General features: G+C 41.4%; 2 protein-coding genes across 3 annotated transcripts in view; both read right to left on the reverse strand.

The window, feature by feature from the left end:
* Positions 1 to 10,781: 10,781 nt before the first annotated feature.
* Gprasp1 (G protein-coupled receptor associated sorting protein 1) overlaps positions 10,782 to 26,189 on the reverse strand; it is a 42,656-nt gene continuing 27,248 nt past the window's right edge. Inside the window, exons 1-5 of one of the 2 annotated variants that reach the window (XM_047535746.1) lie at positions 17,288 to 17,416; positions 16,927 to 17,019; positions 16,300 to 16,369; positions 15,892 to 15,969; positions 10,782 to 15,606 (exon numbers count right to left, since the gene is read on the reverse strand). In XM_047535746.1, the coding sequence (XP_047391702.1) occupies positions 11,100 to 15,302 (4,203 nt within the window). In that variant the 5' untranslated portion in view covers positions 15,303 to 15,606; positions 15,892 to 15,969; positions 16,300 to 16,369; positions 16,927 to 17,019; positions 17,288 to 17,416 and the 3' untranslated portion in view covers positions 10,782 to 11,099. Of the gene's footprint in view, positions 15,607 to 15,891; positions 15,970 to 16,299; positions 16,370 to 16,926; positions 17,020 to 17,287; positions 17,417 to 26,189 lie in introns of those variants that run through there. The other variant, XM_047535745.1, reaches the window with a different exon arrangement.
* LOC124971576 (uncharacterized) lies at positions 17,475 to 23,757 on the reverse strand. The gene is made up of 4 exons (XM_047535277.1): positions 23,753 to 23,757; positions 18,424 to 18,562; positions 17,586 to 18,148; positions 17,475 to 17,517 (listed from the first exon to the last, which is right to left on the reverse strand). Exons 1-3 carry the CDS (start codon positions 23,755 to 23,757, stop codon positions 17,588 to 17,590), a joined length of 705 nt encoding a protein of 234 aa, XP_047391233.1. The 3' UTR covers positions 17,475 to 17,517; positions 17,586 to 17,587.

The following is a 26,189-nucleotide window of genomic DNA, read 5'->3' on the forward strand; positions in this document are numbered from 1 at the left end:
CAAATTAAAGGATGCAAGGTTAACACACAAAAAGCAGTCATGTTTTTGTACAACTGCAATGAGCAACCTATAAAGGAAATTAAGACAGGAATTCCATTTATAACAGCATATAAACTATAAAACATTTAGATTAATTTGAGCAAGATGCAAGATCATTACTGGAAAAGCACTTGTCTAGCATGCTCAAGGCCCTTGGTTCATCCCTGGCACCACACCCAAAGAAAAAGGAAAGGAATTAAATAAAAGACTTCCTGTGTTTTAAGACTGGAAGACAACATTTTTAACATGACAATTTTCCCCATATTGATCTACAGATTCAATTCAGTACCTATGAAAAATCACAGTACTATTTTTGGATACATAAAAAGTTTGATTCTCAAATTCATATACAATATTAAGCATCCTCCAATAGACAAAACAATTTTGAAAAGGAATAACAAATTTGGAGACCTCACAATTCTCAATTGCAAAGCTTACTACAAAGTTACAGTAATCAAAACAGTGTGGTACTGGCATAAGAACAGACATACAGATGAATGAAATGAAACTGAGAGTCCATAAATAAACGCACATTGTGGAAATTCATTTTTGAGAATGGTACCAAGATTATTCAATGAGGAAAACCGGTCTTCAAAAAGTGGTCTGGAACCAGGTGTGGTGGTGCATGCCTCAGAGACTTGGGAGGTCAAGACAGGAAGACTGCACGTTGGAGGAGGCCAGCGTCATCAACTTAGGAAGACCCTTTCTCAGAGAGGTGGGGGGGAAGGAGAGGAGAGGAGAGGGGTGAAGAGGAGAAGGGAGGGGAGGGGAAGGGAGGGGAAGGAAAGGAAAGGACTGGGGATGTAGGTCAGGGATGAAGTGTCCCTGGGTTCAATCTCCAGTATCCAAAAAAAAAAAAAAAAAAAACAACCAGTGGTGCTGGGACAACTGAATATACAAATGGAAACTGTTGAATTTAGATTTTTAGATTTTCACCTTTGACTCAAAATGAACCAGGGACCTAAATATAGAACTAAAACTATAAAACTAATGGAAGAAATCATAGAGATAAATCTTCATGACCTTGGATCTGGCAGTGGTTTCTTAGATATGACATGAAAAGCTTAAGCTTCAAAAGAAAAACCAAACTGGACTTCATAAAAAAAAAAAAAAAACTTACACATCAAGGGACACTATCGAGAAAGTGAAATGACAACCTACAAAGTAAGAAAAAATATTTGCAAGTCATATAGTTGATAAAGGTCCAGTGTCTAGCTGGGTATGGTGGTGCACACATGTAAACCCAGCTATTCAGGAGGCTGAAGCAGGAGGATCAGAAGTTTGAGGCCAGCCTCAGCAACATAATGATAAAAATAAAAAGTAAATAGGGATGGGGGTGTAGCTCAGTAGTATAGCACCCCTGGTTTCAATTCCCAGTACTGCAAAAAAAAAGTCTGTTTACCAGAAGATATAATTGTACAAATCAAAAATAAACAATTCAATTTAAAATTGGCAAAATACTTGAACAGATATTTCTCCATAAAAACATACATATATTTCTCTGAAAAATATTATAAATGGCCAAACAAGCATACGATAAAACCAATAGTCATTAGAGGAATGCAAATCAAAATCACAATGAGGTACTGCTTCCCACCTACTAGGATGGTGAGGATGATAACAATAATAAAAGAATATAACAAATGCTAGAGAAAATCTGGAGAAATTATGACATTGCTCATAGTAATGTAAAATGGTGCAGTTCTGTAGAAAGCAATTTGGCCATTTATCAGTAAGTAAACAGAATTTCCACACAGACCAGCATATACCTCAATATACTTTAGATACTAACATTTCATGATGGGATTAATTAGGGAAAAACGTCTAGAACCTTAGAATGGTGAGAAATAACAGGTAATTAATTTCAACTGTAATTTCAACATGTCTTTTTCTCAACTGGAACACTGAACAGTGAAAAGTGTTTTCCCATATTTTCAGACACTTATTGGCTATTACTATATTTTTGCTTATGTGATATGACCTGTTTTAATCAGTTTTTTTTTACCACTGTGACTTAAAGACCCAACCAGCACAATTGTAGAGGAGGAAAAGTTAATTTGGGGGCTCATGGTTTCTAAGCTTTTGGGGGACACTTCACATCTCAACTGTAACATGGTCTTTGAAACCTCTTTTAAAATTTTTGGATATATAGGTTTTTATTGATTGGAAAGTTACTTTATAATACATATATTAACAATTTATCATACCTATTGTTATACACTTTTTTATGCAGCCAAATCACTCAGTCTCTTATATTTTTTCCTTTTGTTGTCATATGTCATAAGTTAGCATGCTCATAACTTTTTTATAAAAATGTGAATTACTTTTGTAACAAAGAGGAAAAGGAACTTTTGAAAAGTTCATCCCATCTGATTTTACTAGGTGTATGTTTTGGGTGGAATTCTGAGTTTACTTCCTATAAATAGTTATATTGTTGCCACGATATATCTGGACTCTTTTGTCCCACTCTCTTCTAATTCAAAATGTCACTTTTTTTTTACTGTTTCTAAAATGAGCCTGCATATTTTCATGACTTCTCTCTAACAAATTGGGGATATCATCACAGCTGGTATATTTCCTTTTTGTTCCTTTTCTCTTTTGGAGCTGGTGGATTTCTAAACAGAATTACTTGCTTTCCTCTGAAGGGCTCATATTTTTGTCCAAATAGTCCATAAAGCAATACTCCCTCTCAAAGTGAATGCATGAACTCTTTTTCCATAGGTGGCAAACTGTTCATTACCAGTCCATGAAGACATAAGAACTTACATCATAATGTACAGGGGATGAGTGCTATTTTCATTTAAAAATAACGTCTAAAAATAATGTGCAATTTGATGTAGACAGTTTAGGTACTGGCACAAATTCATTTTGCAAATTTCAGGCTAGTTCTTTAAGCAGCATCATTCAAAAGTTATCATATACTCCAATGATATAATTAAATTTTACACACTTAATATAAAAAGTATTCATATGTCAATCCAAATTAATTACTTGGCATTCTAATTTTAATTTCTTCTAAGTCAGTATACAGTAAAAGATCAACTGGATGCTAGTATTTTAGTTTTTTGATGCTAATATTTCTTCTTACAAATTAATAAACTGATGTTCTGAATTTTCTTAATTCTTGCAATCTTATTATATATGAATTTTCCCCATATAGATGGATCTTGCTTTTCTGTTGTATGGAAATAGAGATTCTGAACTAATATGGTTGAGAGTCAAATATGGTGTACTTTTGTAAAACCATCAAAGTACTGAGCATTATCAGGGAAGACTTCAAGGACATTCAGCACACCTGACGACATAGACACAAACTTTGGCCAGGCCAAAGGCAGTTATATGAGAATATTGATGTCCCTCAACACCAATAAATCTGATGAATAGGATATTAAAGATAAAATGATAAAATAAACTGAAGTGTTCAACCATGCACACAAGTTAATGATGTAATATCTCAGAGAAATCATAATGTTTATTATAAAATGTAATAAGCAGCTGGGTGTAGTGGCACACATCTGTAATTCCAGTGGCTCGAGAGGCTGAGGCAGGAGAATCAAGAATCCAAAGTCAGTCTCGGCAACAGTGAGGCACTAAGCAACTCAGTGAGACCCTGTCTCTAAATAAAATACGAAATAGGGCTGGGGATGTGGCTCAGTGGTTGAGTGACCCTGAGTTCAGTCCTTCATACCACCCCAAAAATGTAGTAAGCAAAATGGTGTATTTGTAACACCAGAGAGCAGTTATTTCGAAACAGATGTGAAGATGACTCCATGTATTACAAAGGTGACATGAAAAATTTTTGGAGGAGGAAATATTTAATATATGATATTTCTATCATGCCACAAGCCCTCGAAATTAGTATTTCTTCCTCTTCTCCCAAATTTTAAAACATTTATTAAGAGTAGAAGAATTCAAATTCCAGGAAGAAGAATTTGTTCATACTAGAATTTGTTTGTACTGGGAAAATTTGTCTTCTCAAATGACTAGCAAAGTATTCCAACACCATTAAGTGAATGTGCAAAAAAGAGTTAACAAAGCAGGCCTAGCTCTCCTCTAAAAGTCCTGCTTGCCAGACTAGCCCTTAGCTGGAGTCTAGGAATTTGGACTAAGGGAGAATCCCCACCATTCTTTGAACTGATTAGAATGGATCACTGAGCCTAAACTTTTCTGTGCAAACTGTGTAATGTATGCTAAACAACTTCTTTCTTTTTGGGATTCTGGAATTTGGGTACATGCTAGGCAGAAGGCACCTATGTAAAAAGCCCCAGTAAAAATCTTGGAAATGGGCTGAGTATGTAGCTCAGTGGTAAAATGCTTCCCTACCATACACAAGGCCCTGGGTTCCAACCCCAGTACCACACACAAAAAAAAGGGCATTAAGTCTCTAATGAGGTTTCTTAGTAGACAACATTTCAGACATGTCACAATTACTTGTTGGAAGAATTAAATCTATCCTGTGGGATGTACACTGGAAAATGACTTTTGGAAGCTTGAGCCTAGTTTCTTCTGGTCTTGATGAATTTTTCCCTTTACTAATTTGGCTTTGTATTCTTCCACTCTTAATAAATAACATCTGTGAGTAGAACTATATACTGAGTCCCATAATTTCTGCTAATGAATCACTAAGCCTGTGGGTAGTCTTAAGGATGCTTGGCACACTGAATATTTCATTTTTCTTCATGAATTGTCACCCTCATATAAACCTCCACAAATGCAGTTTCTATTTGTATTTTGTTTATTGTTTCCTGAATCAGTCCTACTTTTTCAAAAAATATTTTTAGTGGTTGATGAATGTTTATTTTTATTTATTTATATGCAGTGCTGAGAATCAAACCCAGTGCCTCACACATGCTAGGTGAGTGCTCTACCACTGAGCCACAACCCCAATCCGAGTTCTACTTTTTTTAATAACCATGGATTGATAAAAATTTTGAATTTCTGCCCAACCCCCATATTATTTTTCTTTCAAAACACTTTTAGATTATTTATAGTCTTCTGCATGCACAGAAATCCAAGATTTTCTTGAACTTTAACAACCTCTAAACCAAGAACATCTAAAAGGCAAATGGAAAAAAACTTACAACTCCTTTCATAACAAAGAAAATTCATCTGATGATAAACATTTGAAAATACATTTAATCCCATCAATAACATAAAAATAAAAAGCAGTATCACATTCCCTAATGCCATGAGTAAAGAACTTAAAATTAAGAACATACAATAAATATACACTTACAGGGTCATAGACAGTATGTACCAAGTTCACTGTCACTTTCTAAGACAAACTATCCAGCTTATAGCATTATCCTAAAGGAAGAACATCTTGCTTATTTAGTAAGACATGACCAATGACCTGGATCAGCACTGAACACCTGAATCAAGGATACACAAAGATTAGAACAAATTTTAAAAATTAATAAAAAAATTATCAACAGAGAAGAAGGAAGGATCAGGAATGTTAGGGTAGAACACAAAGATAACTGAATGCCTGTCTAATCATAAATAGAACAGGTCATCACTGGAGTGAAACTATAAAACCACAGGTTAGGAGGTGGACTCAAAAGAAGGTAAGAGTTCATAAATTTGATAAAAGGGATCAAGAATGTTGCCAGGAAAAGGGTGGATGGACTTCTAGAAAATATGGAAGAATGGTGTTTCGGTTTGGATGTGAAGTGTCCCCCAAAGGTTTATGCATTAAAAGCTTAATACCAGCCTGTAGCAGTATTGGGAGGTGGCAGAACCTTTAGAAGGTGGGGCCTACTAAAAGGAAGTCAAGTGATTAGGGGTGTGCCCTTGAAGGGGATATTGGAATTCTGGCCTCTTTTTTCTTTTTGTTTCCTGGACACCATGAGGTGAAAAGTTTTGTTCTACCATGCATTCTCCACCATGATGCACTGTCTTGGCACAGGACCCAAAGCAATGGGTCCAGGTTACCATGGACTGAAATCCCTGAAACTAAGCCAAAACAAATATTTACCTTCTTGTAGTTGTTTATCTCAGATATTTTACCACAGTGGTAGAAACCTAACTAACAAATGGACAGGTTTTGATAGGCAGAGATTATGGGGAGGTAAGGTTGACCAGTGGAAAAAAGGAAAGGTGAGAAAGGTAGGTCCTCCAAGAAAAAGGAACTGTGTAAATAAGCTGTGGTGCAGATAATGTGAAAAGCCTATTTTTATTTGTAAAGCATTATGTATTGTATGAGTTATTCTAAAAGCCATCATGTACAAAATGTTTTAGAGATAAATTCAAAGGTATCTTTAAGGTGTAGACAACCTCTCTAATACAAACTGTTCCTGCCAATAGAAAAATAACAAAAGATATCCAAAATCACTTAGTCTAACATAACAAAAAGAGATAAGAAAACTATGGTATAAAACCATAAAATTATATCCCAATTTTATTCATGATGGAGAATGAAAAATATGGTAAGTTGAATCCAGTATTATTAAAAAAGCAGTAACAAAATATTCTGATACAACTTGAATGAGATAGGTATATTCACTACTATAGATAGACATATCCACAATTATACTCAAGATTTCTGCACTCCTCTTTCAATAACAAGTTGAGCCAAAATAAAGATATATAAGAGAAGACATAAAAACATTAGGAACAAATTGGACATAATTGATAATTGGAGAACGATCCACACAGTAACAGAAGAATGCACATTCTCTTTATATATACATGACATATTTACTAAGATAGTCAATATTCTGGACTATTAATGAAATCTCAATTAATTTAAAGGATTCAAGTCACACAAAAGATGTTCTCTGACCACAATGGAACTAAATAGGACATCAATAACCAGAAAAAAATCCCAATACATGGGAACTACACATCTTACTTCTAAATAACTCTTGGATCAAAGGAGAAACCAAAAGAGAAATTTGTGAGTGATTTCAATTAAAGATAAATGTAAACACAACATAGTAAAATTTGAGGGATGTAGCTAAAACTGTAGTAGAGGGAAATTTACGGTACTAAAATGCCCACTTTAGAAAAGAGGAAAGGTCTCAAATCACATAATAATTTACTAACCAAGTAAACAGAAGAAAATAATCACATAGAAGAGCAGAAATCAATGAAATAGAAAACAGAAAAAATTCAATAAACTTAAAACTTTAGCACTATAAAATGCATAAGGAAATATAGAAAGCTTCATGGTCTTAGAAAAATTTACTTTTCCTAAAAAATAAAGAACTTTGGTACCCTGTGACTATCTCATAGAGCTGAGGTCTGACAAAAAGGGATCATGCACAAACAAGGGGGTACCATCAAAAACAAGTGCAAACCACCAAGTCTAAAGCATCAACAATAAAACTAAAGCAGGGAAGATAGCAAAGGGTCCACAGAGGGGAATCTGTGTGACAATCCACAAAGTAATTTTTTCCCTTTCCTGCCTTCCTTCCTTTCCTCCCTTTCTTTTCCTTTCCTCCCTTCTTCTTTCTCCCCCCCCCCCCCTCTCTCTCTCTCTCTCTCTCTCTCTTTTTTGTACCAGGGAATTAATCCACGAAAACCTAACCACTGAGTCACTTCCCCAACCCCCTTTTAATTTTTTTCCTGTTGAGACAGGGTCTCACTAAGTTGCTTAGGGCCTTGCTAAATTGCTGAGGCTGGCCTTGAACTTGTGATCCTCTTGTTTCAGCCTCACAAGCCATTAGGATTATAGGCATGCACCATCATTCCTGACCACAAAGTAGTTTCTATAGGTGGTTTCCAGAAAGACTCTCCTCTGAGACCCAGGGTTTTAGGGGCAGAAAGAATCTAATGAAACAGTAAACCTGTGTCATCAGATTAGAGCAAACTGAAGATGACTGGGCCTTTTTAAAACCTACCATCCAAAGAAGACTCCTGGGATGCTGCTGCCCAGAAATCATCTTGGGGATTGAGAAGCCTGCAATAACCCCAATGAGAAATCTGTGTGAAAAGTTCAAAGCATATGGGTTCCTTTCCCTTAAGGTCGTGCCCCACACCCTCACCCTGTGCAGGTTGAGGTTCATTCTTCTCTTGCACCTCCACCAAGCTGGAACTCTGAAGCAAAAGGCAGATGTGTTCCCCTCTCTTCCCACTCCCTCTCCCAGTTTTGAGCTGTGTCTCAGTCATCTCCACCACCTAAATATTGTCATTAAGGAAGACAGACAGTAGAAAGTTAAGTGCTGACACTGCAGAAGAAAGACAATAGTAGTGTAGCCTGTTTTTCATCCCCACCCCTGCCTTTCCTAATGCAGAGCTACAGGTGTTCATGAATTGTCACTTCACTGTTTCCTCTCTGGGCTTTGTTTATAAGCTCAATTCCCCCATTCATACACAGAAACACACACCATGTTGAGTGGGTAGCTTGAGGCAGACAGAGGAAGAGGATGTTCAGAGTTAGGAAGAAGTGGGAGGACTGGAGGAACTTCAAGTACTGGGATCTAGTCTCAGCCACCACCTCCCAAGGATGCCATTTCTTGGCCTTGCACCCACTTCCACCAACAGCAACTGTTGCTTCTCTGCAAAAATGCTTCCTGGGATGACTCCTCACTTCTTGAGCTCCTGGACAAAAGACAGACCTAAGATGCACGCAATTGGCTGAGGGATTGTTTCCTTGAACAACAAATGGTGAAATTCTGGTTGCCCGAGAAACTAAGTTTTCAAAATAATGCAGCATGCAAATACCTATCTACCCACCCAAACATTCCACAAGTTGTCCCACCTGTCTCAATGTCTCAATTGCCAGTGGTATCAATGGTATGTTTTTCCAGTCCCTTCTTCATGCAAGTAAACATGACTTTCTGCCTGCTCAAGCAGCAGCCTGGTTACATGACCCACTCAATGCCTAACATAACCACTCAGTGAGCTTGTCTGCAGCAGCCCTGCAGCTTGGACAGGAGAATCTTCTGACTGTGGGGTTGAGCTATTTGGTAGAAAGCTCCTAACCCTGGTGAAGATAGAGTACTAGAAGGCAGGATGGATTAGGAACCAGCTTCTGGCCCTAGGCTTGGGCCTTGCTCTGTAGCACCACTCAGTCAGTGAGGGTTACTCCAGGAGGATTTGGGAGACAGACTGAATTTTAAGTGTTTTGTGTAATGTTTGGGTAACAAATGAAAACTTTCTCACCCCCTCTGTCTCCTGTCTCTCTCTCACACACACAACCTTTTTTGAAAAAATCTTTTTATGTGTGTGTGTGTGTGTGTGTGTGTATTCATACACACATATATTAGGAGAGAGAGGGAGACTCACTAAATTACTTAGGGCCTCACCAAGTTGCTGAGGCTGACCTGGAACTTGCAATACTCCTGCCTCAGGTCTCCCAAGTTGCTGGGATTATAGGTGTGCACCACCATGCCCAACCTGTTTGAAAATTCATGATGAAGCATTCAAATTCCAATTTCCACCACTGGAATGACCTCTGTTAATATTTGTGGTTTGCAAAGGGATGCTAAACTGACACTTTGTGCTACTTTCATTAACCTTCTTATACTACAGTCAGGTGGAAAAAATATCTTGTGCTCTAAGACAAATTAAAACTAAAAGGCTTACTGTCTAGTTCTTTTAGAGAAAGAAAACATTTTGTATAACTCTCCTCATCCTTGGACTTTCTCTCCAATTAACTTTATCCCTGACTCGTGTTGCTGTCTGAACATATTACGAACTTCTTGATTTTGAATGTAAAAAACATTGTGGAATAAGCTAAGTAACTGACAAATTTACAATTTATTCCCTTTAGATAATTTTGTATTTTTATTTGGCAAGCCAGTTTGGAATTTGTAGTCTCTTGTACTTTTTAATTCCTTTGATATGTTTGGAATCATTGTAGAATTTTCCATGATCAAATAATAAAACTTGCCTAAATTTAGTCCATTTACATCTATTTTTAAAAATGGGATCGGGGGCTGGGGAGATAGCTCAGTTGGTAGAGTGCTTGCCTTACAAGCGCAAGGCCCTGGGTTCGAGCCCCAGCACCACAAAAAAAAAAAATGGGATCACTCTTTCCATGTATGACACACCTCTTTTACAAATTATGGAAAACACTAAGGTTTCTAGTTCATTAAAAATTCTATACACATCATCATTTTTTTTTTGGTTTGGTACTGGGAACTGAACCCAGGGATGCTTTATCACTGAGCTACATCCCAAGTCCTTTTATATTTAGAGAGAGTCTTGCTAAGTTGCTGAGGGTCTCACTAAATTGCTAAGGCTAGCCTTAAACTTGCAATCCCCCACCTCAGCCTCCCCAGTCACTGGGATTACAGATTGTGCACTGCTGCATGAGGCTGTTATCATTTTAAATGGCTATATGATACTGTCTTAACATTTGCCACTGGTACCACCATGACTGAATCATCTTTCTGATTGAATTGAATCTGTGGGCTTTCCTGTCTTGTTCTTTTACCCTTAGGTAGCACTGTAGAAAAAGATTCTCTGAAGAGAAAAATCCAACCTCTCAGCTCTTCATCCGCTATATCCCTCAATATACTACTCCTACCCAATCCAGGCAGATGGATACCTCATTTCCACAGGAACTCTTCCTAACTCCATGCTTTTCTTCACATCACCAATATTTTTCCTATACTTTAGGGTCCAACTTAAGTAGTTTCTTTTCTCTGAAACATGCCTTTGAGATTCAAGATGAGAAAAAGCTTTTACAATGGGCATATCACTCATATACTAATTACCTGTACATGGATATTCATGTGTCATCTTTGCAACTGTATTTTAAGTTCAAGTGAAAGGATGATTTCTGCTAACTTTTACACAGAACTTTATTGAAACACGAAGAAGACTAATAGATATCTATACATTAGAACAACAATCAGAAGAGTAGCTTATTTATGATGGCTCAGTTCATTATAAGCTCAAATACTAACTATCACAATCTCAACAAGACAAATATCAACAAATATGTTTTTCAGTTCCAATATTCATTTGGCATGAGAAAAATGATCCAGATTACACACAGGGTTGGGTAAAGTTAAAGTTGTACACTGCAACACAGAACCAACTGTGGAAAACAAAACATTACCCAAGGATCATAATTCAGGAACATAAGGACAATCAGAGGCAAGTGATTATTCATATGATTTTTCTTGACCTGCTTCAGGGTCATTTTGATGGTTTATTTTCCTTTGTAATTCCTTAGCAAATTTCTCAGCTTCATGGAATGCAGAAATAAGTGGATCAAGATCTATATCATCATCAGTGAACACTGCCTCTTTCTTGATATTGTTACTGATATTCTCAAATATTGCAAGAACAATTTCAATATTATCATTTGTCTCTTCCCTATTAAAGATATCCATAAATTCTGACATTGCTCCAGTGCTGATAAGGTCTTTTGTCATGACAAGATTTTCAGACAAATTCAGTAGCATTTTCAAAATTTGAAACCTTGTTGCAGCATTGCCTGTAGCTAGTAAGGAAAGAAACCCAGACATATAATTGGCAACCAGTTCATGATAGTCAGTAGTAGTCGTGAGATGTCCAATCATCCTTAATCCAGACAGTTGCTCAGGGGAATCTATACTATAAGAAAGGGTTTCCTCACACACTTGACATACATATGTCTGAATCATGTTTAGATTTGGATAAGGTGGAGCCATGAGAATCATGTTTTCCAAAAACCTTGTCCTAACTCGGGAGGATGGATAATTGAGTAAAGTTTCAATAAGTGAGACAATGCCTGAATCCCGAATGAAATCACGAGTAAATTGAGAAGCACTTCTCATACCCATTGCAATTTTAGAGATTTCATGAATGAAAGGATCTCGAATTTTGTCCATTAATAAAAGAAGTTCTTCAAACTCTTCAGAATCAATTCTAAGCTCACACTGTATGCAGCTGCAGGACCAGTTCTCAGGCTCTGCACTCTCCCTGGCCCTAAGATGCTCTCGGATTTCCCGCACAGATCGGTAGGAGGGATCATACTGAAATGGGAACTCGGGTTCAGGCTGATGTACGGATTCCTGCTCTTCCCCTCCTGGGCTAAGTTCCACAGGCTTTGGCTTCCCCCCAAACATTTCAAAGAAGAGAGATGCTGCTTCTTTTGGAAATCCACAGGGGCTTATGGATGGAAAGCCAACCCTAGACCATGGACCAGGTTTGAACTGAACAGTGACCTCTTCCCAGCTCTGGGGTCTACGTGAAGGATCAGGTCCCTGCTCAGGGGAATACCCAGACTTGCAAATGGCCCTGAACACAGGGGTAGGATTTGATTCAAAATGGGTCTCATCTCCTGCCCAGAACCATGACCCCACTATGGCCTCATCTTCATCAGCTAATGTCCAGGACTCATGGTTGGTTTCATTACCAGTACTGTTATTTACCTCATCTTTAGATTCAAAACAAGACCCAAGAAGTACCCCGTTCTCATTTTCTGGCATGAACTTACAGGAGGTCACAGTTTCAGTTTCCTTAATGGCCCTGTCTCCAGACCAGAACCAGGACTCGACAATCATTTCTTCATCATCCTCTGGCTTGGACACACCGCCTATTTCTGTTTCTCTATTGAATTCTTTTCTAGCCCATAACCAGGACCCAAAAATGGTCTCTTCAGTCTTTGACCTAGTTTCTTCTACTACCTGAGACCCAGACTCTACACTGGCTTCTTCAGTCCAGAAATAGGACCCAACCATGATTTCTGCCTCCTTAGTCTCAGGCTTGGACTCCTGTGACAGGATGTCCCCTGTCACCACTGCCTCCAAACTGGTCTCTTCCCAGAACCAAGACCCAACAACGACTTCCTCTTCATCAGCTTTGGAACTGTATTTGCTGCAAAATTCAGCCTCTCTAATGGCCTCTTCCTTGGCCCAGAACCAGGACCCAACCATAGGTTCCTCCTCAGATGCTACCCTGTTCTCTTCTTTTGCCTCAGCTGATGCCCCAAGCCTGTCCTCTTCCCCAGCCCAGAACCAAGAACCAATAAAATCTTCCTCCTCAGTTACTGAACTGGACTCCTTTCTGTTGGTAGCATCTATGGCTTCTTCTTCTTTGCGGAACCAGGACTTGATCATGGTCTCCTCTTCAGTTGGTAACTTGGCCTCTTCTCCAGTCTCATGATCGATACTGCTCCCTCCTGCAGCCCATAACCAGGACCCTGCAATGGCTTCTGATCTTGGATATTTTCTAGACCAGAGCCATGAATCAACAGTGTCCTCCTCCTCCTCCTCAGATCTAGACTTCCAACTTCCTCTGTTGGAAGGATACATGCAAAGTTCTTCTTCTGCCCAAAAGCAAGACTTATTATCAGTATCCTTGGATTCTGCAATAAATTTGTATCTGCCACCAGCCTCATACTTCATACTGGCCTCTTCTCTGGCCCCGAACCAAGATGATATAATGCCCTCATCCTCATCCTCCAGCATAGACTTGTTGTTGACCTCAGCCTCCACACAAGCATCTATTCCAGCCCAGAACCAGGAACCAAATATGGGTTCATCTTCTTCCTCCTCCTCTTCAGCTCCTGGCATGATGTCACAACTAGCTTCAGCTCCAGAATTCATAGGGGTCTGATTCTCAGACCAAAACCAGGACACAAATACAGTCTCTTCTTCTGATTCTGACCTGGTCTCTTCTCCAACCCCAGATTCTATGTTGACTTCTCCAGCCCAGAACCAGGGATCAATGATTTCTTCCTCAGACCTTGGCCTGGACTCACAGCTCAAGCCAACATCAGATTCCACCCTGGGTTCATCAATGCCCCAGAACCAAGGCCCAAAAATAGTCTCTTCCTCAGCTTCTAGTTTAACTTCTTCACTAGCCCAAAACCAAGAACCAACAATGGCCTCTTCATCATTAGCTGCTAGCACAGATTCAGAAGTGGCCTCAGCCCCAATTTCGATACTGGTCTTTCCCCCAGCCTCAAAACAGGAATCACCAACAGGCTCCTCCTCAGCCCTGGGTCTGAATTTATTTCTGGCCTCAGTCTCCATATTGGTCTCTTCATTAGTCCAGAACCAAGTCCCAAAAATAGACTCATCCTCCACTTGTGAACTTGAGTCAACACTGGCCCCATCCATCATGTTGGACTCTTCAGTATCCCAGAGCCAGGTCCCAATGAAGACCTCCTCTTCTGACCTGGCTTCTCGCTTGGCCCTGGCTCTGGCCTTGGTTTTGGCTTCTTCCTTTGCCAGTGCTCTGGCCCTGGACTCTTTCTTGGTTTTGGATCTTAAAAATGAATTAGGCTTTTCTTCAGGCCAGAACCAGGACTCTTTTTTTATTACATCTAAAGATGCAGACATGACATCAATGCTAGGTTCTCGCCTAGCACTGTGCCTGACCCTCTTATTGGCCTCATTCCTGGCTCTGTGTTTGGACCTGGATTTGGCCTCTTCTCTAGCCCAGAACAAGGTCTTCATATTATTTTCACAATCAGACCCAGAACTGGATTCAACATAGAATTCTTTCTTAGACTCGAACCAGGACCTGCCATTGGCCTCCTCCCTGGACCTGGACCTGGACCAGGAACTAGTCTTTTCTTTGTCCCAGAACCAGGATGTCTTAACAGACTCATCCTCAGAACCAGAACTAGACACCATATAAAGTTCCTGCTTGTTTTTCTGCCTAGACATGGTATCTACCTCTTGTTTGGCCATGTGCCTGGACCTGGTACCGGTTTTCATCCTGTTCCTAGGATGAAATCTTGTACTGACTTCATTTCCACTACAGAACCAGGTATTCACAGATCTGTCTACCCATTTAAAATTAGAATTCTGAGAGGCCTCTTGTTTGGATATAGGACCTGGACAGCACCAGGACCCAATATTGGTTACCTCTTCTAACCCTAATGAAGGCTGGAATCCCACTTGAGAATGAGTCTTCTTTCTAGGAAAGTTCTCAACGTCCATATTAACCAGTTCTCTACCCATAGACAGGCACTTAGTTTTAGTAACAAACCCAGAATCACTACAGAACAGTGGAGAGTCTTTGGCATTGCTTTGGAGCATTCCGTCTGTCTTTGACATGGACTCAGTCCCAAATGATTTTTGGGTCCAGGCTTTGCCATCATCCTTGAATCTTGAACCAAGGTTTGCCTTAGTTTTACCCTTATTATGTATCCCAACTACTGTATTGGATTCAGTTTTGGACCTTGCTCCAGGCATCAGCTTGCTCTTAGTTTTTGGCCTTGCTCCAGTCATTATCTGGTTGGGTATTCTAACCTTGGGTCGGACCACCAGAGGGACTTCATTCTCTATCTCAGCTATGCCTACAACATCTTCCCCAGACTTCTTTTCAGGCATAGCCTGGGTTCCAGGTTCAATATCTGCCCCAGTCATAGTAAAAGTTGGACAAAGTACAATTATATATTACCCAAGTCTCAGCCTTAGGCACAGATCTGTCAAAGAATGGTATCTTCACACTCAGAACTTTTAGCAATTTAGGATATAAGGCTGGAACAAAAAATTGAGTAAATCAAGTAGTCAATCAGGATTCTACCCAACCACAGTCTCAGTCAACAATATAGATACAGTGCGGAGGACGCATAACCAAGCTGGGGAAGGATGGATGGTTCCTGGGTGGTTGCGGACCTGTTGAGGGTGGTGGTCTGCAGCAACTCCAGCACTGCCACTGGAGGTGGATCTAGGGAGAGAGAACGAAATGGGGGATTGAGTCTCATCCAACTGTGCCACCTCATGCAGAGACTTACACAGAGAGACTAGTGCTGATGCTAAATGGGACAGCTCAGGTATAAGAAAATCTCTGTTCCTCTTGCCTGCTGCAAAATAGGTACAGGTAAGGTGGGAAAGTGTGTTGTCCACAGAGAGGCAGAAGAGCCTCCAACCAGATCCTAATCATTCCTGGACCCCGCCAGTAGTGGCTGGTCTCCACTACCCCACCCAAAAGTGAACCCACTCCCATACCAACCTTCACTGATGTGGTGCAATTTCCCCCTCCTTTCTTTGTTCAAGTGGTGTTATGCCCCACAGCCGACTGCAGGGGGTCCTACAGACAAACATACAGGAGAGAATGGAGTCTGAGTGCTTGATAGATAGGCACACGCCCTGGCCCAAAACAAATCTCTCTCTTTCAGTTTAAGGGTTCAATCTGCCCAAAAGTTCCCTGTCTCCTGGTCCCAGCTCTTGGGTCTACAAGGGCCCAACCTACACCTACCTCCACATTCCTAATATCTCTGGCCAGAAGAAACAAAGGCTGCTGTGGCAGTGTGCAAGTCTAGCAGAGAGAAGTAGACAGTCCTGCACCCACTTGGAACAAAGCCCAATGCCACCTGCCATGCTCTTCCTCAGTAGTTGCCCCCCAGACCCTCTCACCAACCTCCAGAGATTTGAGTCAGTCTCTTCCTCCTCTTTCCTTTCTTGCAGAACTGAACAGCCTTAAAGCAGGTCTATGGACAAACAGATGAAATGATAAGAGTCAGGGGAAAAAAACAGCAGCAACTGTGCTTGGTGGACAGACCAACACCAAGGATAGAAGTCTCCATATTATCAGTCTTTCCACATTTAGGGTCCTGCTGGTGGAATACTCTTGTTTTATTTAGGCCCTGTTGCAGGGCTCCAGAGGTAACACCACCTTCTCTTGACGTCATACTCTTCCCATTACTCCCTTCTCCAATTCTGAGGATTCACCACTAGGTGCGCCATATCCCATTGCCCTGCGCAGCATAAAATGGGGGAAGGGCACCGCACATTCTAGAAAGCAGGTGGTGGAGTAAGTGGTACTTGTGACTCCCTCACCACCACCCCAGTCCTCCCACCCAAGGCAAAACCCATCTTTTCAGGACCCCAATTTGGGAGAGTGAGGGAGAAGGTAGGGGGAGTGCCTGGACAGCTTTTAGGAGATGGGGGCATGCTACTGGATGCCTGGCCAGGTCTGGTCAAAACCACCCCACCCCCATTCGGGTCTCCACTGAGTGCCCAGTGCCCACCCACCATCCGCACACACCTCCGGAAATCCAGGCCATTTTCCTTCTCCTCTTTTTTCTCAAGCCTCGCCTACAGATGCGCACTCTGGCCTTTCAAACACGCACCAGACCTACTGCACACACGGGAGACTTTGACATCAAGCAGGAGTCTGTGGGAAGGGACAGCACCTGGGACGCGGGGTCCAACGGGCCCCTTTCCAGATCGGGCGGAGTGGCAAAGGCGACCCACTTCCTGCTCTGACTGCTGGGCTGGACAGAGCCTGGACACCAGCGCCTGCTTCGGCCCAATTCAGCCTCTCGGGCGCCCATCCCCCACAACCGCCGCTGCTTTAGTTCCCATGCCACCACTTCTCCCTCACAGCCTCCCCCCAGGGCTCTCACCGGGCACAGACACCGTCGAGGGCGGCGCGCGGGCGCTGGGAAAGCGGGCTGGGAAGTGGTTGGCGCAGTTGGCCTCCGGAGGCTCTGGCCGAGCCTCTCAGGCCACCCCGCCCCCTGCCCCGACCAGCGCGGGTCACTGCAGTTTCCTCGCCAGGGGTCCCCAGGCTCCGCGAACCCCTCTCAGGGTCGGGCTCCGCCACCTCGCCGCCTCCTTGCCTGGCTGCCAGCGTCTGCGGGGAGGGCTGTCAGCTGGCCACAGTGAAAGACCACCCCACGCCCCCTGCACGCCCCCACTTGCCTTCACAGGCTCAGGGCCCAGGACGTCGGGATACCCCTCCTATCCGGTCCTCTGCTCTCCTCTGGCAGCTCCTCACTCAGACTCCCACCGCTCTCCGTGCGCTCGGAATTGCAAAGAGGCGTCCCGCCCCCACGCCTCTGCACCAAACCGGGCAGGGGCTGCGCAGGATGCGGCAAGAACCGCTCGCCGCGAGGGTGTCGGGAAGGGGGCGGAGGGATACGGCGCGAATGGGCTCGACGCCCCCTCCCAGGCCCACCGTAGTTCCGACCCAGAGGTGGGCGGGGCCAGCGCCAGCCGGGGTCTGAGGGGTGGCTTAACACCAGCTGCCTCAGTCGCTCCCCGCGCACCTCAGCGTGCAGACCACCGCCCGTGTCCCGCGCTGCTACCCCGGTGGGACCGGCGGGCGGGCGGGCGGCTGGGGGCTGCGGGGAGCGCGATCGGGAGGTCGGGAAGAGCCGCGCTGGAGGGAGCAGCGGATGGATACCAAGCCGCCCCTCGGTGTGCCTGCACCCCAGACTGCGCAGTGCCTGCCCCCCTCCTTCCACTCCCCCTCCTTCCAGACGCTAATGGGAGGGGGAGTCACGACTGCAGGCTGCGGGGTTGGGGGGGTGGACAGGTGACCTCACTGCAGACCGCCAAGGGGGCTCTGGATTGGCTCTTCCATGTTTTTCCTTCACTGCTTCCTGGAGCCATGAAGGGGAGGAAGGCACTCCTGTTGCTTGGAGAACTGAAGTGGGGGAATCCTTTGAAAGGCCTCACCACTGTGCCCCTTCCAAAGGAAGACTGACCTAGACCCTTAGCCCTAGGAGACCCACTGCTGCTCTGCGCCAACAGTTACCCTTTCTGCCACACTGGCGATATCTCGTTCCCAGGGGCAGTTCACTTGGCCATTGGGTCGTCCCCACAGCTGTCCAAGGCAGGGCTTTGCTCTCCCAGGACCAGCAAGAGGGGTTATACACTCCTCCCCCTGTTGCCCCCTGCAAAGTGTAAGGCACCAGCTAGGACCTGTCCTGGATCCCTGTACGTTCTGTTTGATTTTTTCTCTTGCCAGTCATGTCCAAGCCCTTATGATATTTGGCACTGTAGAAATGTGGGGATTCTAATCAGCTTGAATCTTGCCCATAACCATATCTTTCTCAGGGGAAGGACCCACTGTGCTCCCACTTCCTCAAGACACAAACTGGGCTGTTTCTGAATCCTCTCCTTTTTCCCCTACATCCTTCCTTTACTCTGGAGTCTGTCTTTTCCCTGCTTGCTGCATGGGACAAACACAGCAATGGGGTTAAGCACATACATGGTGTTGTTACCACTGTCCAAGTTAACACAGTTTGAAGTGCTTCTTTGTGTTTGACAGAATGATGGCCCTGGAAGGATGCCTACACTTTATACTCCAGAACATATAAACATATTATGTTACCATATGGAATTAAGGTTGTTTATTGGTTCAATTTATAAAATTATGCTGTATTATCCTGCAAGAAGTCCAATGGCTTTTTACATGGGGCAGGGTGAGGCAGAAGAGTCAAATGTCCAAGGGAAGCAGAATGAGAAAGACTAGACAGGACACTGTTGGCTTGCAATATGGAAGGCAGCCAAGAGCCTAGGGATGCAGTCTCTCTCCAGAGCTGGAAAAGACAAACAAATTCTTCCTTAGAAATTTCAGAAGGAAATCAGCTATGCCTACAGAGCTGGTTTTAGTGTAATGAGACCTCATTTCAATTTACAACATACATGACTGAATGATAAGAAATTTGTGTCATTTTAAAATACCCAATTTGTAGTAATTTGTTATAGCAGTGGTAGGAACCAAATACACTTACCATCCTAAAGCACTCCATTCCCCTTATCTGTTTACCTTTCCTTCAGTGCTGGGTCTATTTATTTTTTGTCTCATCTCTCACTACTACAACATCCAGTTCCCTTCATTCTATTTCATATGTTTGTCTAAAATTATACCCACATTGTTCTTCTCTCATAATTTTGGAGGTACTACACCAAGGTAGTTACTGAGAGAGGAGCAGTTCTACCCAAAGCTGACAGGTTTTCTGTATGAGATTCTGAAACATCTGTTTGATAATCTGTTGTTGTGTCATTTATAAAGCATGGTCTTTTACTGGTTAATGTTAATTGAACTGAGAAAGGCCCCATTTAAACTTTTTTGTGTGTTTTACCACTTGATTTGCATTGATCAGATTATTATCTCTAAATGAGAAGGCAAATAAAAAACTAATATGCTTCCTTTATCCTGACAGCTAAGCACTATTTACTTCTTCCAAAAGCAGACTATAATTCAACAGATTGCAACTGCCATCATTCTTTTCCTAGTGCCTCCTCTAGCATCTGTGTAACACTGACTTGCCCCTGAACTCTAAATTCCAGAAACAACCCTCAAGCATTAATCCTGGGATTCAGAGGCAGCTGTGCTCACTTATCACACTTTATCCAATATTCTCCCCCTAATACCACCCCTCCCCCCATGTGTGCTCACGAATTTGCTTGCTAGCATATCCCTTGTCTGTATAGCTCACATTATGCCTCTTATCCCTTTCAGTCACCATGCTCAAGGATCTGTTTTGATTCATTTGGCCTAACTAACCTCTCTACCAACCTTCACTGTTTCTCTGACAAATTTTCCTTTTGGGATCTCTTTTCTAGCCTAGTTTGAGCCAAACCCTATATATTTTTGGAATGTATCCCTTCTCCTCTACCTGAATTTCAGAAGCTATAAGTGTTAGTTTGTATCTTGAATGTCCTCCAAAGTTCCATGTCTTTTCTCTCCTTCCTCACTTTTGCTATGTGGCTATGAGGTAAGCAGTTTTACTTTGCCATGCATTCCTCATAATATGTGTTGCCTTGGGTTGGGGCTGTGGCTCAGTGGTAGAGCACTTGCCTGGCATGCATGAGGCCCTGGGTTCAATCCTCAGCAACACATAAATATAAAATAAAGGTATTGTGTCCACTACAACCAAAAAAAACATTTTTTTTTAATTAAAAAAAAAAGATGTGCTGCCTTACCACAAGTCCAAAAGCAATGGGGCCAATTGATCATGGACTGAAACCTCCAAAACTGTGAGCCAAAATAAACCTATTCTCTTTATAAGCTGATTATATCATTTATTTTATAATAGTAATGAAAAACTAATATACTGTACACAGGAATTAACATCCCCTGTAGTCAGGACCAACTAAACTGGAGTGGGTCTAGTGAAATAACTGGTGAAGAGTCCTTCCTCAACCATATCTACTTTTAATGCAGGCTGGAAATGCTCTGGGAAATATCTCAGCCTGTCTACTACTTGAGATAGGTTACACTTGTATAACTGATGGAGAGGCCTTAATGTAAAATATGTTCACATCCTATGGAGATGTACTTTGAGAGAATTCATCCTGAGAGAAGAGAGTCTAGCACAATGACTTTAGCCTATGAACAATGCATATTCATTATGGAAATATAGCTATTGTAATGACAGCACTGGAATTACGAATCCTATTTTTGCCATTCCCATACAACCTCGCAACTGCAAAGTAAAGCTCTCAAACTGTCATAGTAAAGTCTGGTTTATAAGTAATCTCAGAAAGAACTGTTTCCAAATAAATTCTGTAACACTCCAATGTGCATATCCCAGTAATAAAGAGTAACTTAAAGACAGGCCATTGTCCTCCCCCAAAATGGCTTTAAAGTTGTGACTACTGCTCAGCTCTGATAACATGAGTCTGTGTATTTGGTAGTGGTTGGGAACATAAGGGGGAAAACCTGAAGGGGCTTAAATGCCTGGCAATAAAGCTTAGAATGATAGCATCGATTGGAAAAATCATGGGAAAACCAGTAAAATTCAGTACATGGGAAATATTCCTTGAGGATTTTCAGAACTAAAGGAGCTGGGCAGAGGAGCTTTGCAGGGAGAAGAAATCCTGGATTTTAACAATGCCAGAAAATACTTGAAAAATGGAATGTCAAATTATTTTCAAAATAGAAAAAAATAATAAGAAATCAACATTAGGGTTTTTTTCTTCTTTTTGGGTACTGGGTATTTAACCCAAGGGTGGTTTAGCACTGAGCTACATCCCCAGCCCTTTTTACTTTTTGTTTTAAGACAGGGTCTTGCTAATTCTGTGGCTGGCCTTGAACATGGAATTCTCCTGCCTCAGTCTCCCAAGCAACTGTGATTACAGGTGTGTGCCACCACGCCTTGTTTGTTGGTGTTACTTATTACCAAATCCATCACTTCCTAACTTTTCAAAACATGACCTCATCATAGCCTGCAGTCAGTCAGCAACACTGGACCAAGGAGAGTAGACCTGGTCTACCTCCTTCTTAAAATTCTTGGTCAGGTAATGCTAATATGATTTCCATTCACATCCCACTGAGTGGATTCAATCACCATTTATTGAAAATCCTGTCCTTTCACTACATGGGATTCAGAAACAATGATACAACCACATGCAAAAGAATAAAGCTGTCACAAGAAAAAAAAACAGTAGAGGGAAACGTCCTCAACTTGATTAGGAACATCAAAAAAATCATACAGCTAACATCATACTGATTGGTGAGAATCTTTCCCATTAAGATATGAAACATGTCAAGGATGTTCCTTCTCACTACTGCTTTTTAATATTGCACTGGGAGTCCTAGTTAATGAAATAAATCAAAAAATAAAAATATACTAATTGGGAATGAAGAAATAAAATTGTGCTTGCAGATGACATGATCATCTATATAGGAAATCTGAAATTGGCAAAAGTTAAGTGATTATAGTAAGGTTGCAGGATACAAAGTCAATAATCAAAAGAAATTACTTTCCTAAATACCATCAATAAAAATGTGGAATTTATAATTAAAAACAAAACATTTATATTAGCTCCTAAAATTGAAATACTTAGATGCGTAAATCTAACAAAGTATGCACAAGAACTTATAAAGAAAACTGCAAAACACTGATGAAAAAAAGTAAAAGAAGAGCTAAATATAGAAATATTCTATGTGCACAGATAGGAAGATTTGATAATGTTGACATGTCTGTTCTTCCAACCTTATCTATAAATTCAATGTAATCCCAATCAAAATCCCAGCAATATATTTTATGAATACCAACAAAGTGATTCTAAAGATTATATGGACAAGAAAAAAACCCAGAATAACCCACACAATATTGATGAAGAGCAACAAAGCTGGAGTACTGACACTGCATGACTGTAGGATGTAGTATAAACCTATGGTAATCGGGATATTATGGTATTTGAAAAAGAGTAGACAAATAGATGAACACAAGAGAACAGAGAGTACAGAAATAGACTCATACACATACAATGAACTGATCTTTGATAAATGTGCAAATGCAATAAAATAGAAACTATGTATAAATAGTTGGAAGATGGCATATAATTAAATATAATTAATTAATCTAGATTCAGATCTTAGACATTTCTTAACCACTAATTCAAGATGGATCACAGACCTAAATATATAATACATAATTATAACACTTTTTTTTTTGTGGTGCTGGGGATCGAACCCAGGGCCTTGTGCTTGCAAGGCAAGCACTCTACCAACTGAGCTATCTCCCCAGCCCTTAATTATAACTCTTAGATGAAAACATAAAAGAAAATCAAGATGACCTTAGGTATAGCCACAACATTTTAAATACAACACCAAAGGCATGGTTCATAAAATAAAGTATTGATAAGCTGGACCTCATCAAAATTTAAAACCTCTGATCTGTGAAAGGCACTATCAAGATAATTAGAACTAAGCCACAAACTAGGAGAAAATTCTTCCAAAAAACATATTTGATAAAGAACTGCTATATATAATATACAAAGAGCCCTTAAATCTCAACAATAAGAAAACATGACTAAAAAATGAACCTGAGACCTTAAAAGACACCTCAATAAAGGAGATATACAGATATCAAATATATATATGAAAAGATGCTCTACATCATATGTCGTAAGTGAAATGCAAATCAAAACAGTGATGAGATACCACTATATACCTATGGGTTAGATCAGTTTTCATCATTGTGACCAAAATACCTGAACAAAACATAGAGGAGGAAAAGTTTATTTGAGCACATGGTTTCAGTTCATAGTTGGCCAATTCCATTGCCCTAAGCCTGAGTGAGGCACAGCTTCATGGCAGAAGGGCATAGTGGAGGAAGGCTGCTCACCTCATGATAGCCAGTTACCAGAGGGAGTGTGCAAGGACCCTGGTGCAAAATATATAATCCCCAAGGCATGCCCCAACTGGCCCATCTCTTCCAGCCATGCCCCAACTGCTTATAGTTACCATCCAGTTAGTCCTTTCAAATTATTATTTGGAGGGGGCCATACTGGGGATTGCACTCAGGGGCACTGGACCACTGAGCCACATCCCCAGTCCTATTTTGTATTTTATTTAGAGACAGGGTCTCACTGAGTTGCTTAGCACCTCGCTTTTGCTGAGGCTGGCTTTGAACTCGTGATCCTCCTGCCTCAGCCTCCCTAGCTGCTGGGATTTTAGGCATGTGCCACCAGGGCCAGCAGTCTATTCAAATTACTGGTGCATCGAATGGTTTAATCCACTGATTAAGTTAACAGCTCTCATGATCTGATCGTGTTACCGCCCTCATTAACACAGGAGATTTTGGGGACACCTCTTATCTAAATAGTAACAACCTATTTGGCCAAAATGCTGAACATGACAGGACCAAATGCTGGCAAGGATGTGGAGTGACAGGAAATCTCATTTATCACTGATAAAAATGCAAAATGGTACACCTACTTTGAAGACCGTCTGGCAGTACCTTCCAGAAATAAACATGCCTTAGTGTGAAAACCAGAAAGAACACTTCTTGGTCATTCATATTTCTTCTGTGAAGTGCATGTTCAATTCCTTTGCCCATTTATTGATTGGGTTATTTGGTTTTTTGGTGTTAAGTTTTTTGAGTTTTTTGTATATCCTAGAGATGAATGCTCTTAACTCAGGTGCAGGTGGCAAAGATTTTCTCCCACTCTGTAGGCTCTCTCTTCATGTTCCTTATTGCTTCCTCTGCTGTGAAGAAGCTTTGTAGTTTGATACCATCCCACTTATTGATTCTTAATTTTACTTCATGTGCTTTAGGAGTCTTATTGAGGAAGTTAGTTCCCAAGCTGACATGATGGAGAGTTGGGTCTTTTTTTTTTTCTAGTAGGCACAGAGTTTCTGGTCTAAATGTCTAGGTTCTTGATCCATTTTGAGTTGACTTTTGTGCAGGATGACTGATAGGGGTTCAATTTCATTCTGCTACATATGGATTTCCAGTTTACCCAGAACCATTTGTTGAAGAGTCATCTTTTCTCCAATGTATTTTTATGGTGCCTTTGTCTAATTTGAGATAACTGTATTTATGTGGGTTTGTCTCTGTGTCTCCTATTCTGTTCCACTGGTCTTTAGTCTGTTTTGGTGTCAATACAGTGCCAATTTGTTACTATAGCTCTGTAGCATAATTTAAAGTCTGGTATTTTGGAGCCTACTGCATCACTTTTCTCACTAAGAATTTCTTTAGCTATTCTGAGTCTCTTATTTTTCCAAATGAATTTCATGACTGCTTTTTATATGGATCAAAAAATATATGAAAAAGTGTCCAACATCTCCAGCAATTCAAGAAATGCAAATTTAAACTATACTAGATCCTATCTGATTCCAGTCAGAATGGCAATTTTTGAGAATACAAGTAACAATAAATGTTGATGAAGATGTGGAGAAAAAGGTTCATTCATACATTGCTGATGGGAATACAAACTTGTGCAACCACTCTGGAAAGAAGTATGGATATTCCTCAGAAAATCTGGAATGTAACCACCATTTGACCCAGTTATCCCACTCCTTGATTTATACCTAAAGACTTAAAATCAGCATATTACAATAACACAGTCACATCAATCTTTATAGCAGCTCAATTCACAATAGCTGAGCTGTGAAACCAATCTAGCTTCTGTAATCTACAAAGCTGCTCTCCCCACCCTTTCTGTTGCAGCCATTTTCCCAGTTTCCCAACCACTTGTCAGACTGTGAACATCCTAGCTAGCTATTGGTTCATCAGTCAGCTTGCAAGTGTCCTTCTCCAATATTGGTCCCCTGTTAGCCCGGTGGAATTCAATGGCTTTACTGTAGCTACCCCGCCATCTTTTTCCATTCTTCTGTCTCTCCTCCTCACTTTCTCTATCTTCCTGGCTTTCACACTCTCTCTAGCGCACATCCTTTCTCATTCTCTTTCTTTTCCTCTCATTTTCTCTCTTACCCTGAAGGGAGACACTGTTTGCTTAATAAACTCCCTTACGTGATTTCCTGTGTCTGGCGTGGTTCCTGTGGGATTCCTTACATTGGTGCCGTGACTTGGGATGGGATCTTCCACTGTCTCTTAAGCAAGTGGAACCCCATCTAAGCCCCAGTACCCCCCGGACACAGTCCCACCTTCCATTCCGCCCGGACGCTCTGCTCTGCATTCATCACTGAACTTCAAATTGGTGAGTCCTCTAGGCTGGTTCCCCTAGGCTGATTTATACCCCCGAGGTGGCTGAGGAGTGAGGGTACCCCCAGCCACAACTTTTATAGTTACAGCAGGCCCCCATAGTCGGTCTTATCTG

The sequence above is a fragment of the Sciurus carolinensis genome, chromosome X, assembly GCF_902686445.1.
Source record: "Sciurus carolinensis chromosome X, mSciCar1.2, whole genome shotgun sequence".
In the NCBI taxonomy this organism is placed as follows: Eukaryota; Metazoa; Chordata; class Mammalia; order Rodentia; family Sciuridae; genus Sciurus; species Sciurus carolinensis.

What these genes read in the sequence shown, in the direction of transcription:
- LOC124971576 (XM_047535277.1), bottom strand. An exon ending in TCGCCAGTGTGGCAGAAAGG is followed by an intron (nt 18,149 to 18,423) that starts GTAACTGTTGGC and finishes CCCTCCCATTAG; the next exon opens with CGTCTGGAAGGAGGGGGAGT.